At 43.7% G+C, this 16,607-nt stretch overlaps 1 protein-coding gene across 1 annotated transcript in view; it reads right to left on the bottom strand.

The window, feature by feature from the left end:
* Window positions 1–16,607, bottom strand: part of UBXN7 (UBX domain protein 7) — a 26,622-nt gene that overhangs the window by 9,175 nt on the left and 840 nt on the right. The window contains exons 2-5 of the mRNA XM_005425056.3: window positions 12,472–12,685; window positions 10,276–10,343; window positions 7,434–7,499; window positions 5,329–5,441 (exon numbers count right to left, since the gene is read on the bottom strand). Coding sequence (XP_005425113.2) covers window positions 5,329–5,441; window positions 7,434–7,499; window positions 10,276–10,343; window positions 12,472–12,685 — 461 coding nt within the window. The remainder of the gene's footprint in view (window positions 1–5,328; window positions 5,442–7,433; window positions 7,500–10,275; window positions 10,344–12,471; window positions 12,686–16,607) is intronic.

Raw genomic sequence — 16,607 nt, 5'->3', positions numbered from 1 at the left:
AGCTGGCACAGAAACTCTCTTTGCTTTAAAAAAAAAATTTAAAAGTTATGCTCACCATCCTGCTAGCAATCTACTGTTAAGGAATTCAAAGGATAAAAAAAATCAGGGGAATCAGGATGTTATGCAAGATTTTGCTGTTTGGGCACTACTTTGTTCCCCAAATCAAAGTTTTTACTTTTGAAACGAATTTTAGCCAGTGCAGTTTGGAACAGTCTGCCTGTCCACTGTGTGACAGACAGACATGTGAACCCCACACACTCAGCTTCACCAAGGCAAGAATCCCAGCCTACAAAGTCAGTCTGTGTGGCCAAGTACCCTGCAGAGGCAGCTTTTGTGTTACTCAAAGGAAAAAAATGATGAAAGTAGAAGCATGGAATAATCCTATTCCCACAAGGGGCCTCACACTAACTACTTACCACTAAATTTACACTGCCAGCATCCAGGTCACCAGGTGAGAAAAGTGGGGAAGGTGACACCTAAGTAACTGGCAAGGGTCTTAAATATAATTGTCATGCCTTTATTTAAAGGATTTGTTTTGAGCTAACTGCATTTTGAGAATTAGTTCTAAGAAACCAGTATGAGATGAGGTCTAGAGGCACTGCCCAAGTTGAAAGGGAACACAGATCTTATATTATTTAAGTCAATTGGATTGCCTTAGTCCTGACTTCTTGGGTAGTCTGTTAAAAGAACACTCCCAAAACTATATAATTAGAAAGCTGGAAAGTGCACCTCACTCTTCTACCCTCACTCTGTATCTTTTAATATTAATGAAAACCTCTGGCTCTACCTCTCCTCTGACCAGCTGAGGGCATTGGAAGGATGCAAGCAGGAAATTCCACAAAGAAAATCTACAAAACGGAGTTTTTACCTGCAGAACAGTCAGAGCTTTTGAAACTACTTTAAACTTCCTTCTAAAAGCAAGCTTTGGATTTAACACTTAAAAGGACACAGTTAAACTGCTGCTATCTCACACACACAGCTCTTACACAGCTCAAGGGGTTCTTCTGAGGGGGTGGAAGGACAACAGTGTGAGGAGGAGAAGAAACACTCTGGATTTGGAGATTATATTATATTAGGGTCATTTTGGTAAGTGACAAGGCAGCAAGGCTCAAGAGCTGGCTTGTGTATCCCAAAAGCTGGGATCTGATGGATTTAGATCCTCTGTTTCCAACACCAAGTGCCCCCATTCCCCTCCTCCTTTGAGGTATAAAGGCCAATGGCAGGCAGCCACAGAGCCCACAGACAGGGCAGTACAGGACAGCCACTCTTTGAGAGCAGAGCCAGTGGAGCCCCGATGCAAAAACCGACCCAAACCAATCCAATCTGCCCTAAGTGTGCCTTTACCCTTTCTGCCCAGTCACAAAATTCACCATTACACCAGCAACCTGCTGAGACAATCTGTGAGACAAGTCTTGCTTTATGCTCAGTGCTGGATCTCCCTGCGTAACTCTGGCTCCCTGCACTACTAAAAATAAGTTTTCCTCTCATTTGACTTCTCTGAACATGTATGGTTTAGAAATGTTGGGGTGGTTCCTGCTGGCTCAGTTTTGTTGAAATGCAATCCTTTCAAGGCAGCAGAGAGAAGGAGGAAGCAGAGCCAGCACCTTGTGATTCTCTGGACATTTGTGTGACTCAGTGGGGAAGATAACAGCTGACAGAGAGTCAGAGCAGGAGATTATCAAACAAGAAATCTCCTGTTTGGGCCACACTTCTCCTTCCTACCTGGGGCAGGGCACAGATGCTTTCAGCACCCAGGCACTCCTGGGGCACAGCTGTACCTGCAACTGCTGACCCAAACCAGGCCACAAGCATCTTATGCACAGCATTTGCTCCATTTGAATACAGTGACCAAGCCAGCTTCCAAATGATTGCTGCTTTTTAAGTAGAAGCAAAAAAACCCCTCAGTCTCAGCTGTAAAGCAGGGAGCAGCTAAAAAAGGTTATTGTTAAATGGGAAAAAGAAATTATATAGACAGACTTGAAACTCTGCAATTGAGTGACATTCAGTCCCTTCACTGAAACCCTGCTGAGTGTTAAGCACAGAACTGCACACACCAGAATCATCCTTGCCCACAAGAAGTGCAAGCTAAGTCAATTTGGTGTGTCCCCCTCAAATTTAATCATCTCTCACATCACAGGCATGAGAGAGAACACCTGCAATTCTTGAGAGCAGCCTGAGATGAGAACAAACCCACACTCTCCTCTATCAGACATGTTTGGTGTGTAATTTATTTATTTTACTTGAGTGGTTTATTCCTAACAGATTCCACATTAATGGGAGAACTCTAGTTTAGTCAGTCACACAGTGAACTTTACAAGTACAGTGATCATAAGCTGTTCTGCATGTGGAGCACAATGCTTTTCCATATACAGCAGGTAAAAAAACCCAAAAATGTAATTCAAGACTCAAAAATTACTTTATTCCCCAAACCAAAGTTTTACTTTTGAAATTAATTTTAATTCAAATTAATTTTTCTGCCATGGAGTTAACCCCACCTATTCCTAAAGCTAGTATTACTAAGTTAAAATGAAACAGCAATTTTTTGGGCCTTACTGGTAACAAAGTTTCCTTATAACTCAAGAAAAATGAGGTTTCTTGGGGAAAACCAAAGATAATTACATGTACTTAGTATCAAAAACCAACCTTTAAGTACCCAAAGAGCAGCAACAGCTGGTGAGTGGCAAAGATACATAAGACCAGACGTCACCACTCCTGTCAACAAAGCTCTAAATCCTAAATGGTTTTCTGATAAATGTGCATGGCTGAACCCTGGCAGAGTGCTCCTGCACACCCCTCCAGAGGCTGGAACACACCACACACCAACCTTGGAAAGAAAATCCCACTTAGATCAAAGCTCAACTACAAGAACATCACAATGACAGGATTTAGTCTTTGATATTCTGGAACGTGATGAGCATCTCTGGTTTATCATATGGTTTATATCCATTTATCTCAGCATACAGAGAAGGGAGAAGCCAACAGCAGCTTGCTAGAGATGAATTTTGAGAGACTGTGGTCACTGAGGCCCTGCACTGTCCCAGGCTGAAGCAGCAGAGCAGTTTGCAGCCAGAAAAGGTAAAATGCAAAGGGAAATGGTCAACACAGTGAGAAGGTGTGAAGAGTTACATTGCAATGAAGTTGAGGAGCATCAGTGTGAAATGAAGGGTATCCCATGGGACAAGGAACTGTACAGGAACACAGCAGGGTGAGTGCCAACACCAGAAAGTGTGCAGGTCTTTAGAGTGCAGGTACTGCACAGAACAGGGCAATGTGAGTATACACAAACCCATTCCCCAACCCCAGCCCACCCCCTTTTTAAAATTACCTTTCAAGACTAAATAAGAATGCAGAGACTTTAGGGCAAACAAATCCATCAATCAGTTATTTCACTCTCTGACACTACTTCTGACTGTGATACATGCCACAATCAACACTGCTGAAGTCTTCATACATTTCCAGCAAGACACAAGGTGAGACAAGCACCCATCTCAAACTCCACAGCAGAGCTCAGAGGGCACTTGCTGACTGCTCCTGCAGCAGCACTGGCTGTTGCCATGTGAATTCCCCTCACTGGTGCCTTTAACCACACATTTGCTGGTGTCATCTGTCACTGTCATATTTTCTGAAAAATCTCTTTGCCCAGGGAAGCTGAGAAGGCTCAGAGAAAAATGAAAACAATATTATCTCATTTGCTTCTCCTGTGTTTTGCTGCTTTGGAATGTGGTTTGGACACTATTTACCAACAGGTGCTTATTTCAAGTGGTTTCAAGGGAATTGTTTTTACTTATTGGCCAATCAGGGGCCAAGCTGTGTCAGACTCTGAAGAGAGAGTCATGAGTTTTTCATTATTATCTTTCACCCTTCTGTCTGTATCCTTTCTCTATTCTTTAGTATAGTTTAGAATAGCATTCTTTAATATAACAAAATATCATAAAATAATAAATTAGCCTTCTAAGAACATGGAGTCAGATTCATCATTTCCTCCCTTTGGTGGGGGTCTCTGAAAATACCACAGTCACCAACAGCTCTGGACCCCAGGCCCAGCAAGCACCATCAGCTGGAAGACCTGAAACATGTCTTTTAAAGTAAACCCTGCTTCAGGCTGCTCCTCTGCTCCCACTGCACCAAATTCCTTCCCAAGGTGGACACTGCTGCTCTCTGCCAGCATCCTCTCACAGCTGGAATTCTGTTAAGGAGATTGTGGAGGGCACCCTCAGAACACAGGAATTAATGACAAGGCAACTGATCCCCAGTGATATGGGAAGCATAAAAAGAGAGATGAGGGTAATGGGATGAGAGCTGGAGACTCCATAAAGGCACACAGTGTTTCACCAAAGGCTCTCCAGCAGTGCTCTAGTACTTGTGCACAGCAGTCAAGGCACATGTGAAAACAAGGTAAATAATATTTTTGTTCAGTCAGTTGTGCAGTTGGTTCTCCAACATCTGTATTGCACCATTTAATCATTACTTTGCATTCTCATGCAGTAAAAATAATGATCATCACCATCATCAATCTCATCTAGTCAAAGATGACGAGGAGAAAGTTCATTAGTAACTGGAATTTCTGAAAAATATCTGGAAATTATGGACTCAAAAATTAAAAATATATACCAATCTGCATGTTCTCTAACCATTAGTTAAGTCATTGATCCACATCATAACAATTTAGGGATAGATCTACACATGCCTACGCAGTCAGGGAAGGTGACACCTGAGCTTGTTTAAAGCTGACAGTGTCCTGTATCTCTGGGATACTTCCCCTAGCATCACCAGAAGTAAAAGACAACCACTGTGATTTTATAGAAGAACAACAGCTCCACTGAGGATGAAGTTGTGGCTTGATGGCAAAGACACATTCAAATACTTCTACTCACTCAGGTATCAGAAGCCATTCAGCCATGTTAACTCCACCTGAGCTTCTCAGCAGGGCTGTGCTGCAAACCACACTGCCCCTTGCAGAGTCCTCCCTCACCTATGCAAAGTAATCCTACTCCAGCTTTTTCTGTGTCCTCTATGGAGACAGTTCAAGGGAGGCAATTTTCCCATTCTGACCAGCCTCCCTTGCTCACTGAAGCCTTTCACCACATCTGATTTGCCACATTGATACTGAAACATAAACCAATGTGGTCTGCACGGTGAGGACTTGATGATCCTGATGGGTCCATTCCAGGTGACACCATCACCAGTGAAGTCCTTCAACACATCACCAACATTCCCATGGGCAGTCCATCAAACATTTATCACTGCCCAGTATTTTGCAACCTCTGACTGTCCAGCCATGGATCCATGCTGACCCCCTCCCCTGTGCCCCCAAGGGTGAGCCCTCACCGTTTCAAAGCTGCCTTTGTGCATCAGGTCAATGGGAGGCCTGAAGAGATCTGCCAGCGTTGTCAGCTTCTTGTCCACGGCCCCTCCGTTGCGGAGCTCCTGCTCCTGCCGGACTGCACGGCCCCAGGAGGAAAGGGACAGGAGTCAGATACACACACTCACCAGGGGCATCCATCACTGCCTAAACGCTCACACACAGAGCTGCTGGGGTGAAAATCTCTCCAGTTCCTAGGAGGTTTGAGAACAGGGCTAGGGCAGCTAGGGAGTGCAAATCCCAGCATATCTCTTACAGAGAGTTCCAGGGTTAGACCCCGCTGAACAAAATTAGCTGGTGTGTGAGGGCAGAACCTCCCTGTCCCAACTTTCTCTTTTAAACACCTTAATAAACTTGAAGGGTCACATACCAATATTTGAAAACAAAGGAGCCAAAAAAAGCAGTGACTTGTCCCCAGTGATGCTTTTAAATGGGAAACTGAGCTAGATTGTAGCAATATAACTTCTAAAAGGAATATTTCATTGCAATATTTCCATTAGTTGGCTGTGGAGCAGTCCCACAGCAAAGAAACAAAGAAACAGAATTAGTTTACATAGAGAAATCTCTTTGGATGCTTCTTTTAAAGAGTATCAATTCCATCTGAAATTATACAGAACACATTTCCTACTCAGACAGGACCATGGACACATGATGTATTTTATACAAGACACATGATGTATTTTATAGACCCAGGTCAGCTGAAATGGGCAATAACTTTCCCATGGCCACAACTTTTCCAGTGTGGAAGGAGCTGTCAATGGGCCAAAGCATAAAAAGCATGTTTGAGAAGACACACAGGGAATAAAGCATCCCTGTGCAGCAGCCCTAGGAGCCAGGAGATAATCTGGAATTTCATGGCCAGGGCTGCTTTTCCAGAGACAGCTAGACAGTGATGTCCACCTGTCAAGTTCTGCCAAAAAGCATGATAAGGTTTCACTATAAACCCTCACAGTGTATCTCTCACATGTTGAGCATCTCTAAATGTCTTAAGAGTGGAATAACAGGGTGGTTTGGTTTGGAAGACCCTAAAGATCAGCCAATGCTCTCCTGCTATGGGCTGGAACACCCTCTGCTAGTCCAGGCTGGAAGATGGTGAGAAAAAATTTAAGGGTATTGATTCTGTACATGGAGCATTTTCACTTCCAAAGCTGCCAGTGATTTCAATACTTGTTGTGTTCATCATTACTGGAAAAGGGAAAAGAAAGTAACTATCAACACCTATTTTCAGTTTGGCAACCAACCCCTGTGTGGGAACATGGTCCATGGACCCCAGTAATCAGTGACAGGATGAGGAAACAGCTTCAGGTCACACCAGGGGAGGCTGAGATTGGATATTAGTGACAATTTCTTTATGGAAAGGGTTGGCCAGCCCTGGCAGGGATTTAACAGACGTGTGGATGTGGCACCTGGGGACATGGGGCAGTGCTGGCCTTGGCAGTACTGGGAGAACAGCTGGACTCAGTCTCAGAAGACTTTCCCAACTTTCCTGATTCTGTGATTACACCTCAGGAACACTCCAGCAACATCAGCACGACAGCCATAACCCAGATGTGAAACACCTGGCGCTGTGCTGTCACAGAATCACATTCTGTGACACTTCCTGGATGAAGTAACAGCCATGCTTTGGTACCTGGAGATTCTGTGCATGAACAGCCAAGGGCAAACAGCAACTCAAGCCACAAGAACCTCCTGCTCAAGGAGGAAGCCTCAGGGCTACTCCAATGTAATTCAAGTGCCAGAATGTTCACTGCTTAGCCAAGAAATATTTAGTGGATTAATTTAATTTCTACTTGGATGTTAGGATTCTTCCCCCTTTTCAGTTCTCTCAAGAGAAGAAAAAGGGGATTTTTGAGAGTTAGCAACACCAAAGCAGACAGAATATATTGTAATAATCATAATTCTACGATTCTATACTTCTAATAATGTACCCTGCTACACAATTGGCAATTTAAAAATGTTTCAACAACTGACAGCTGTGCTAGCCTACACCAGGAATGATTTCTCCATTTATTTGCATTAAAAGTAATAAAATAAAATAAAATATCAGGTTTACTGATCTGTAGACACTTACTGGTTTCTGTCTGAAAATCCCGAAAGCCATCGAATATTGAGCGAGCAGGTCTGCGTCTTTTAGGAGCTTTAAAAAAATTAAAGAATTACTTGAAAAGTATATTATCAAAAGAAATGCCTATTAGTACTTTCCATCACATGTGTAGGAGAACAGAATAGGAGCCCCAAGCAGGGACTGTGTGAGAGCAAAGGTCATTGGGAAGGGCTGGAGATGGATGGAAATAGGCAGAAGGTAATTTGTAAATCCCATTTCCTAACACACCCTCCCTCCAGCAAACCTTAGCCCAGAAACAAAACATGTATCCAAATACAGAGAGGCTTAAAGCCCCTTCTGATGGCCTTGTCAAGACCCTTCAGCATGGAGTAGCAGTGCTGTCACAGTATCACTTTGTCACAATTCCAGCCAAGATTTTACCCAAGGCCTTCAAGGGGATGAAAAACTTCAAAAGATTAAACTCCATGAGAATTTTTTTTTTTTATGAAGAAGCACATTGTTTTTTCTACAATGCATTTCTACTCTTTTCTAAACTCTTATCCTGATCCTGTCCCAACTTCTTGGCAGGACTGACCAGCCACACTCTTCCAGCAGATCCAGCATTGTTGTTTGCAAGGAAACCTTCAGAACTGATTATCTGCAGAGAGCCCAGGAAGGGATCAGAAACAGCACCCTCAAGTCCCACTAAAATCCTAAGGTACAGCACAAGCACTGCACTTGGAAGGACAACAGAACTGCCTGTCAAGATTATTCCAGCCACTTATCTCCTTTCCCATCAACTGAAAGACAGAACGTTCAAAGCCCAATTGCTACAAGACATAATAAATAATAAACAAATTAAAGTAAGATAAATACAACCTATACCCAGTGGAAATGTGATTATACAGCAGAAAGTAAGCCTGAAGAAGGGATGTGCTGGGGAATAACACCTCTCAACTCCAGGGAGTAGATTCTCCTTCACCCTGAGTGCTTAGGCACAAGCCAACCTCAGAACAACTTAAACTCACTTGGAACAGGAACTGAAGGACCACTTGAGCAAAAGCAGCATGTCCCTGCCAGGCAGAACAGGTGAAGAGGCTCTCAGCAACCCAGGAGGATCCTTTGTACTCAATGATGGGATCCATGTACCCAGCAGGGCACAAACACACAGGGTCACCTCTTCAGCTGGAAAAAATCTGAGCTTATACAACCACCTCAATATGATCCTTAAAAACAGAAACTGCCACCTTCCCTGCTGTAAGGCTAGAGCTGAGACCAATTATCTCTTCAGGTTCAGCTACTTTGTCAGGCTGCTCTGTGCCAGAAACACAAGTGGCACTGCTGGATCAGAGAGTGCCAGGAGGGAATCACTGACCCAGGTCAGTGCATGTTCAATGACTGAGATCAGTGTGGAACAGGTAGGTATAAGAACACCAAGTGTTAGGATCAGCAGATCTGAATCCTAATAACCCACAGGAGTGAACAGATCTTTGTCAAAAATGCTGTTGGGCCACAGGAAAAAGTGCAGAGAGCTCCTCTGTCTTCAGAGAGGCATCGGCAGGGCATCTTCCTCTGGATGCACATGTCCTGCTGCAGAACTGCCTTCCTCTGCTACTGAACTCCCCACTTCCAAAATCCAGGTAGGATGGGAAGTGCAAGGATTAGATAAACACAGTGTGTCCTTGTTTTCATGTCACTGCATCTTATGGCTGAGACCTTCAAAGTCCAGCTTCACTGCTGCTGACAAGGTGGCCTTTCAGCAGCAAGGGGAATGTCATGAAATTACATCAAGGAAGCTCATAGAAGTGCAAAAGCACTTCAGTGAAAGCAGATACTTTGTACATCATTCCCTTTTTGCCCAAGTGCAAATAAAGTGAGTATTTAAAATTGTTGTTACTTTATGCATCTCACATCAGTATGCAGAAGTAGAACTTAAGTTAGTCCATTTCAGTGATTCATATTCTGTCTACAGAATAAACATTTTCTGATGGGACTGGGAACTGAAGCATATTAAGGGAGTCAAAACTGGCCAGCTCCCAAAACAGACAGGAAAAAATTGCTAGAAGGACTAAAACTAGAAAAGCTAATATTGCTATTTGTATTTTGCAAATACAGCAAAAAGGGAAGTGGTGTGTACCTATACTGCCTGGCATTGTGTGCTCTCTCTGAACCACCCTCAGCTTGTGCATCCTGGCTAAACACCTCTCTGATGTTGAAAAAGAGTCAAGAAAAAATCAGTTCCATGGTACACCTGAAGCTTGGCCTCCTTCTCCTTTTTACCACAGGAACTAAATGATGTGAAAGAGCATTTCCCGTTGTGTGAGACCACTGCAGTGACAAGCACTTGCATGGGCTTCTTGGTGAAAAGGGCAAAGCTCTCAATCCATCTGACATGGCAAAGGCCAGCCCAGAAAGGACTTGCTCCACATGAGAAGGACAGAGACAAGAAAAGCTGTGCACAGCACAGCTTAAAGACCAAATTAAATTCCTGCATGAGAAATGGAGAAGGGTATGAGCCATCACAGAGCTCAGCCCTTCTTTCAGATCTGTCATCTCGACATATAGCCATTTGTACTCTTCATTTTCACTTGTCAGCCAAGGCTCCATCTTCCATCCCATTTCTACAGCAGTACCCCACAGTTCTGGGCCCCCAGATGTATACTTAATTAAGTTAATTGGCTGCCACCTCACAAAGTCTCATGAAGCAAGATTTAGCAAATTAGTACCCCTGGGAATAAAGCATCTCTTGTGTGAGATTTTTAATACCACTGGTGTTATTTCTTCTTATTAAACAAGTTTTGATTTTCTTTTGTCACTTAGCTCACCTCAAGGAAAAGAAAACAGAAACAAAATAAGAACACAAGCCTACCTCCAAACAAGGGCTCGGGCTCTACTAAGATTTCCTGCTTTTGAGGAATTGGAGCTCGTACTTCATCCCTGTCAAAGGAGAAGAAACAAAAAAGAAAAATCAGAGAGATGATAATATTCCAAGTACTTACAAACCACATCTCATTATGCTCCAAGGCTCCTGCAACTTGAACCAGTTAAAGATGCTGCTGTACCACTGCACAGAATGAAGAGGTTTGGGATTAAGTGGGACCTCATGGGAGCATCTGTTCCCACTCATGGCACTGCTGCTGGACCTGGCACCCTGTGTTCTGAGAGCTGGCATGGATAACCTTTGATAAAACATTACACAAACCCCTGAGTGACTTGATCCCAGGCTTTGTCAATCCATATTTAAACATTTTTGTTCTTAAATAACTTTGTTAGAACTTGGAAGTTTTTAAAACTTTACTAAAATATGTTAAATAATCCAGTTGCCATCCTACTTCCCTTGCTAGCTACATAGAAAAAAACATATTATCTTCCTGATTACCAACTTTTGTCTGTCAGAAGACTTTTTGCCTCCACCTGAAAGTCACACCTCTCTCTTTTCCAGAAGGAGGAGAACCAGGTCAAGATGGCCATTTCCCTCCATTCTGAAGCAGTTCTTGGCTTACATAACTGGGCTCCCTCACATGTCAACAGCTCAGTCAGTTATACTTGCAGACACTTACAGGTAATCCAAAACTACAATTAGGAGAAGAGAGGAAATCACAAAGAACTCACAAGCAGCTCTGTGACAACAGTGTGGTCACCTGGCCCATGGATCTTTGTGCAGAAGAATTCATCCACTGCTACATTCTGTCTGTGAACTCCCTCTTCCCCCTGCCTACCAAGGAGTGAAGAGTGCACTCTGCAGCTCTTGACCATGCAGGTTTCAAAAGGTTAACTCAGGATGTCAGCAGGATGCACTGACCTTGCTCTTACACTCCACATCTTTGATTGCACTGTGCAGCTAGTTATTCTCCATTTGCACATTTACTGTTCCCTCCTCCTAGGAGGACACTGAGCTGATCAGCACCTGGAGGGTGTTGAGTACAAAAAAGAAAGTATTCCAAGAAAAATCTGGAGTCACTGATGTGCCAGAAGTTGTCTAGAAATAAGAACACTACCCTATATACCTATTTTAACTTTGTTAATGGTTCAAGTAGGAAGGCACCTCACATCAGCTGTAAAGCAGTAAAAGAATTATTTAGATTTAAATTTATACATGAGCTTCAGAAGTATGAAGGGCAAGGATTTTTCTCTATAAGTCAGCTGTCTTTTTCCTGAAGTGGAAGATTTTTCATAAGGACAAAAGCCTGGCTTACATTTAATTTACCATATTTAATGAATGTGATTTATACCACTAAAGACCTTCCCTTTATCTCAAGCAGTCACATTAATAGGCAGCACTGAGATTCTCTGATATGCTTAAGTGGAAATTCTCTTCCCTTTGCAGGCATCTGATGTGTAACAGACTGGTGAAGATGCTGAGGTTGCTGATTCCTCTGCATACTGGTGCACAGGCCTGGCTTTTCTAGTGCCAAACTGGTTAAACCACTACAATAAAACCCTCACAAGTCAGACATTTCTCCCAGGTAAGGAGACAGGGCGAGACAAAATGGCCTCAAGTTGTGCCAGGGGAGGTTTATGTTAGATATTATGGCAAATTTCTTCACAGAAAGGGTTGTAAAGCACTGGCACAGGCTGCCCAGGGCAGTGGTGGAGTCACAATAAACATGGATGTGGCACTTGGGGACATGGATTAGTGGTCATGGTGCTAGGTTGATGGCTGGACTTGATAATCTTTTCCAACCTTAAATTCTAGGAATTTATGAAATGGGAGTAAGGTGGCTGCATTTGTAAGAACCAAACCATGAGAACTCTCTAACTGCCAAATTAGTGTAAAGCAAGATTGCTGAAGCATTTAAAAATAGGACTCTCTTATTACTGCATCCCTACTTTAACAACTCGGGCTTTGTTTGTAAAAAACAGCAGGTGAGAGCTACAGAAAACTTCTGAAGTGCAAGAGACTCACAAACCAGAACACTGGATCAATCAATTGACCAAGACCAAAGCAGTGTGCAATGCTGTGCTGAGGAGTGGCAGCTGCCTGGTTTGCTGTGCTTTGCACAGTGCCATCTCAGTGCCATCAGAGGGCCAGGCTGGCTGGCACAGCCGTGCCCAGGGTACGTACTCGGGGTGCGGGCGGGCAGCAGACACGGCTGCAGAGCTGGTGCTGGGCTCCTCTGCTATCCCCCCTCCATCCAGGAACATGGTGACAGCCATCTCCAGGTTGTTGTTGCATGCTTCAAGCATGTGCTTCCCCACGCTTTCACTGGCACCTGCAATGCCAAAGGGAAAGAAATCACAACGTGTGGTTATTAATTGTTGCGGTGTGGTGAGGGTTTCTAGATGAGGTGAGAGATGAGAACTGACTTCAAGTTCTTAGAAGGCTGATTTACATTATATTACATTACATTGTATTACATTATATTACATTACATTGTATTACATTATATTACATTATATTAAAAGAAAATTATCTATTAAAACTATACTAAAGAAAGAGAAAGGAGACATCAGAAAGTTAGAAAAGAATGAATAATAAAAAAACCCGTGACTGACCAGAGTCCCAACACAGCCGGACTGGGATTGGTTATTAAGTAAAAACAATTTACATGGGAACTAATTAAAGATGCACCTGTTGGTAAGCAACTTCTAAACTACATTCCAAGCAATCAGATAATTATTTTTTACATTTCTTTTCTGAGGCGTTTCAGCTTTTCAGAGGAAAAATCCTAGCTGAGGGATTTTTCATAAAATTTAACATTAACAACAGCATTTTGACTGGAAGTGCCCAGAACAGCTTTCTCTCTCAAAGCATTAATAATTAGAAGGAACAGTTCATCAGCTGCCATTTATCCCTAAAGCACAACTGTGAAAGGAGACAAACTGCACAGCTCAGGGGGAAGGGGATGCTTGCAGTCAGGACTGCCAGGCTTCTTCCTGTCAGCAACTGAAAACCTACAGGAAGCCATCTGAGGGGTTTCAGCATGATGTGGATTTTCTTCTAGGGGTCAGGCAATTTCTTGGCATGTGGACCTGTTGGAGTGAGTCCAGAGGAGACCACGAAGGTGCTGTGAGGGCTGGGAGAGCTGGGGGTGCTCACCTGGAGGAGAGAAGGCTCCAGGGAGATCTCAGAACCCCTTCCAGTGTCTAAAGGGGTTCCAGGAGAGCTGGAGAGGGACCTGGGACCAGGGATGGAGGGACACACAAAAGGGAATGGCTGATAGAGGGCAGGTTAGATGGGATACTGGGGAGAAATCCTTCCCTGTGAGGGTGGGGAGGTCCTGGGACAGGCTGCCCAGAGAAGCTGTGGCTGCCCCAACCCTGGAAGTGTCCAAGGCCAGACTTGGAGCACCCTGGGACAGTGGAAGGTGTCCTGACCATCACAGCAGGTAGAACAAGATGAGGTTTTAGGTCCCTTCCATGCCAAACCATTCCATGATTCTGTGGATTTTCCAACACAAGCAGGCATACACAAAGAAAAATGAAAACCTGACTTAACAATTTAACAGGAAGAATATTAAATCAGCTGCTAAAATTTTTTATCCACTCATAACAGACATTTAGAGAGGGAAGAAAAGACACTCTGATTTACTGATTCTGCTGAAAGGCAAAATCAAACCAGCAGAAATTCAGTTTATATAAGAAGGGGGGAAAAAAAGCAGCCAAGAGGGAGAAACTAATACTTTTCTACTGAGTTCTTTGTATAATGACCAAGATTTATTCAAATCACAGAATCATGGAATGGTTTGGGGTGGAAGGGAGCTTAAAGCTCACCCTGTTCTACACCCTGCCATGGGAAGGGACACCTTCCACTACCCCAGGTTGCTTCAGGCCCTGTCCAGACTGGCTTTGAACACCTAAAGTGCAACTTATCCCAGTTTTGATGTTGCTGCTCGGGATGAAGCAACAATTCCTAACATCACCTGTAAATCCTTCCTCAGAGGATGAGCTTCTATGTCCCAACTTCTCCTCAAAAACCATCCCATCAGCAGAAGCTCCCTCAGGAGAAGCTCTCCTGCAACCCAATTCTTTACAGCACCTTCTCCCTAGGTGGTGGACTGCCAAAGAGCTTCTATTCCTTTAGAAAGGCTGGTAAAGAGGAAGAGTGGTAAAAGGCAGCTGAACCAGTCTGGGAGCAGCTCTGGGATCTGTAGGAATTCTTCCTAAGTTCACAGCAAGCCACCAAAATGACAGCAACACTTTGCCCAAAACCAGGCTCATACACAACATCAGTCTGGGCAAAACACATTCAGATGTTTCTCAGATTTTTTTGGGAAAGACTCAAAAAGCTCTGGTTTGAACACAGAATACACTCTGAAACAGTGGAGATCAATCAGTTCTAAATAACCTGCACATCAAACCACGGAGAAAGCCAAACTGACTGAGGGAACAGGTTTCCCAAAACACCCAACCTGCCCAACAAGCACACTGGGATGACAGGCAGCTGTATTTTTAAGACCTTAACTGAGCTGAAGAAAGTACAAAATAAAAACTAGTGATATCCCAAAACACCAACGAGAAGTTCAGGTTCTTCACTCAAACTATTTTTTTGGCATTTTCAACACTTTTCAATGTTAACTGTAGCAATGAAACCACACCTGTGAGCCTGGAACACACACACCCCACTCTACACCTCCCTGCAGAGTCATGCCAAGCCATTCATTTGCAAGAACTGGAAGAAAAATGTTAATTCAACCCTCTGGTATTATTTATAGAGACACTGACACAGCAAGTGCCTTCACTGATTCCTCACCATTCCTGAGGAAAGTGCCAGCATATCAAAGCTTTCAGTCCTTGTGCTGGAAAACATTAAACTCTAAATATTTGTTAAGTTTCAAAGCAAATTTCACAGATATCCAATCCTTTCCTTGAGGAAGACTGATGCCTTGAGAGGCTACCTAGAAGAGAGGCCAAGCAGAGTTAAAGGAATAAAGTAGGGATTTATTAAAAGGATACACCTTGGGCAGCGCAAGAGCCCAGCCAGGGCTACAACCAAGATGGACCCTGAGTCACAAGTTTTCACAGTTTTATAAGTTTTGGGCCATTTCTATATTGGGGTCAATTGTCCAATTACAGCCTCAGGTTATGCAGTCCCACCCTCTCAGTCTGCTCTCCTCAATTCACTGCTGTTTACACTTTTTGGACTTGAAGCTGCAATGGTGTCCTTGGTTCTGGGGCTGGAAAAGATGGTTTTGTCTGACTAAACAGTGAGGAGAACTTGCTAACACTTTATATGAAGTTCAGAGTTATATACTAATGCAGAACAGAATCTGGAAAATGTGAAAACTGAAACTTAAGGCAGCAAGAGACACAGGAGTTACTTTCTTTTAGCAGTACTTTCCTGGATGAGAGCAACAAAGAAACACAATTCTGCCACCAGGCTCAAAGAAAAGCATCAGGGACTATTTCTCCTCATCCCTGATGCTGGAGATGATTCCCTCAGCCTTTTCCCCACAGACAGGAGTGACTGGGAACACTTACAACTCTGAGTTGAAAAAGCACTGAGCACATAAAGCACTGAGGTGTGAGCACCTGTCACACCACAGACAAGCTCCACACACTCCTAGATGCAACCTTAAATTCTGTTAAAGGTAAAAACAAAACTTCAAAACTCCACTTAACAGTGGATGGCTGAAGCCCAGCAGGCTATTTCTTTTTCAGTTTTGAAACCACAGAGGGGTTCTCTTGTGTTGAGCATCGAATGTGTCTAAACATAAAAGATGTCAGGAGGAGGAAACCAGCACAGCTCTGCCTGTTCTGGGTCAGGTTTTAGCAAATATCTCCCACACAGGCACACACTACTGAAAATATAATTGCTGGAGGTTCTTTTTGTTCAAAGGGTTTACTCTATAAAGATTCTTTAGGAATAGCTGAGAGATCGGTAATTTCCCTGCTTACATCCTGTCGAGGATCTGAGTGTGTCCAGTGTGAAACGGAGCTGGTCTGGACAACCGAATTAGAGCAGTTCCACTTCCCTTTGGCTGTTTATTTGACACATCTTACTAACCACTCCCGCAGCATCTGACACGCAAAGCCATCAGCCAGGGGTAACTACGGCGAAGCAGATTAAACACAAAGTGGGTCAAGAGCTCCGAGCACACAGCGTGAAGCAGGAGCTGTCACCTGACGCGAACTTCCACGGAAAAGCGACCAGCTCTCCCCGTTCCCCAACTCGAGCCGCCCGCGCTGTGGGATATTTCTGCTTTTTCAAAGGCGGACTCGGGGCTCAGCTCCCGGGTCCCTGCCGTCCGTCAGAGTCAG

The sequence above is a fragment of the Geospiza fortis genome, unplaced genomic scaffold (assembly GCF_000277835.1).
Source record: "Geospiza fortis unplaced genomic scaffold, GeoFor_1.0 scaffold118, whole genome shotgun sequence".
Taxonomy (NCBI): Eukaryota; Metazoa; Chordata; class Aves; order Passeriformes; family Thraupidae; genus Geospiza; species Geospiza fortis.
This window is presented reverse-complemented; position numbering and strand designations above follow the sequence as displayed.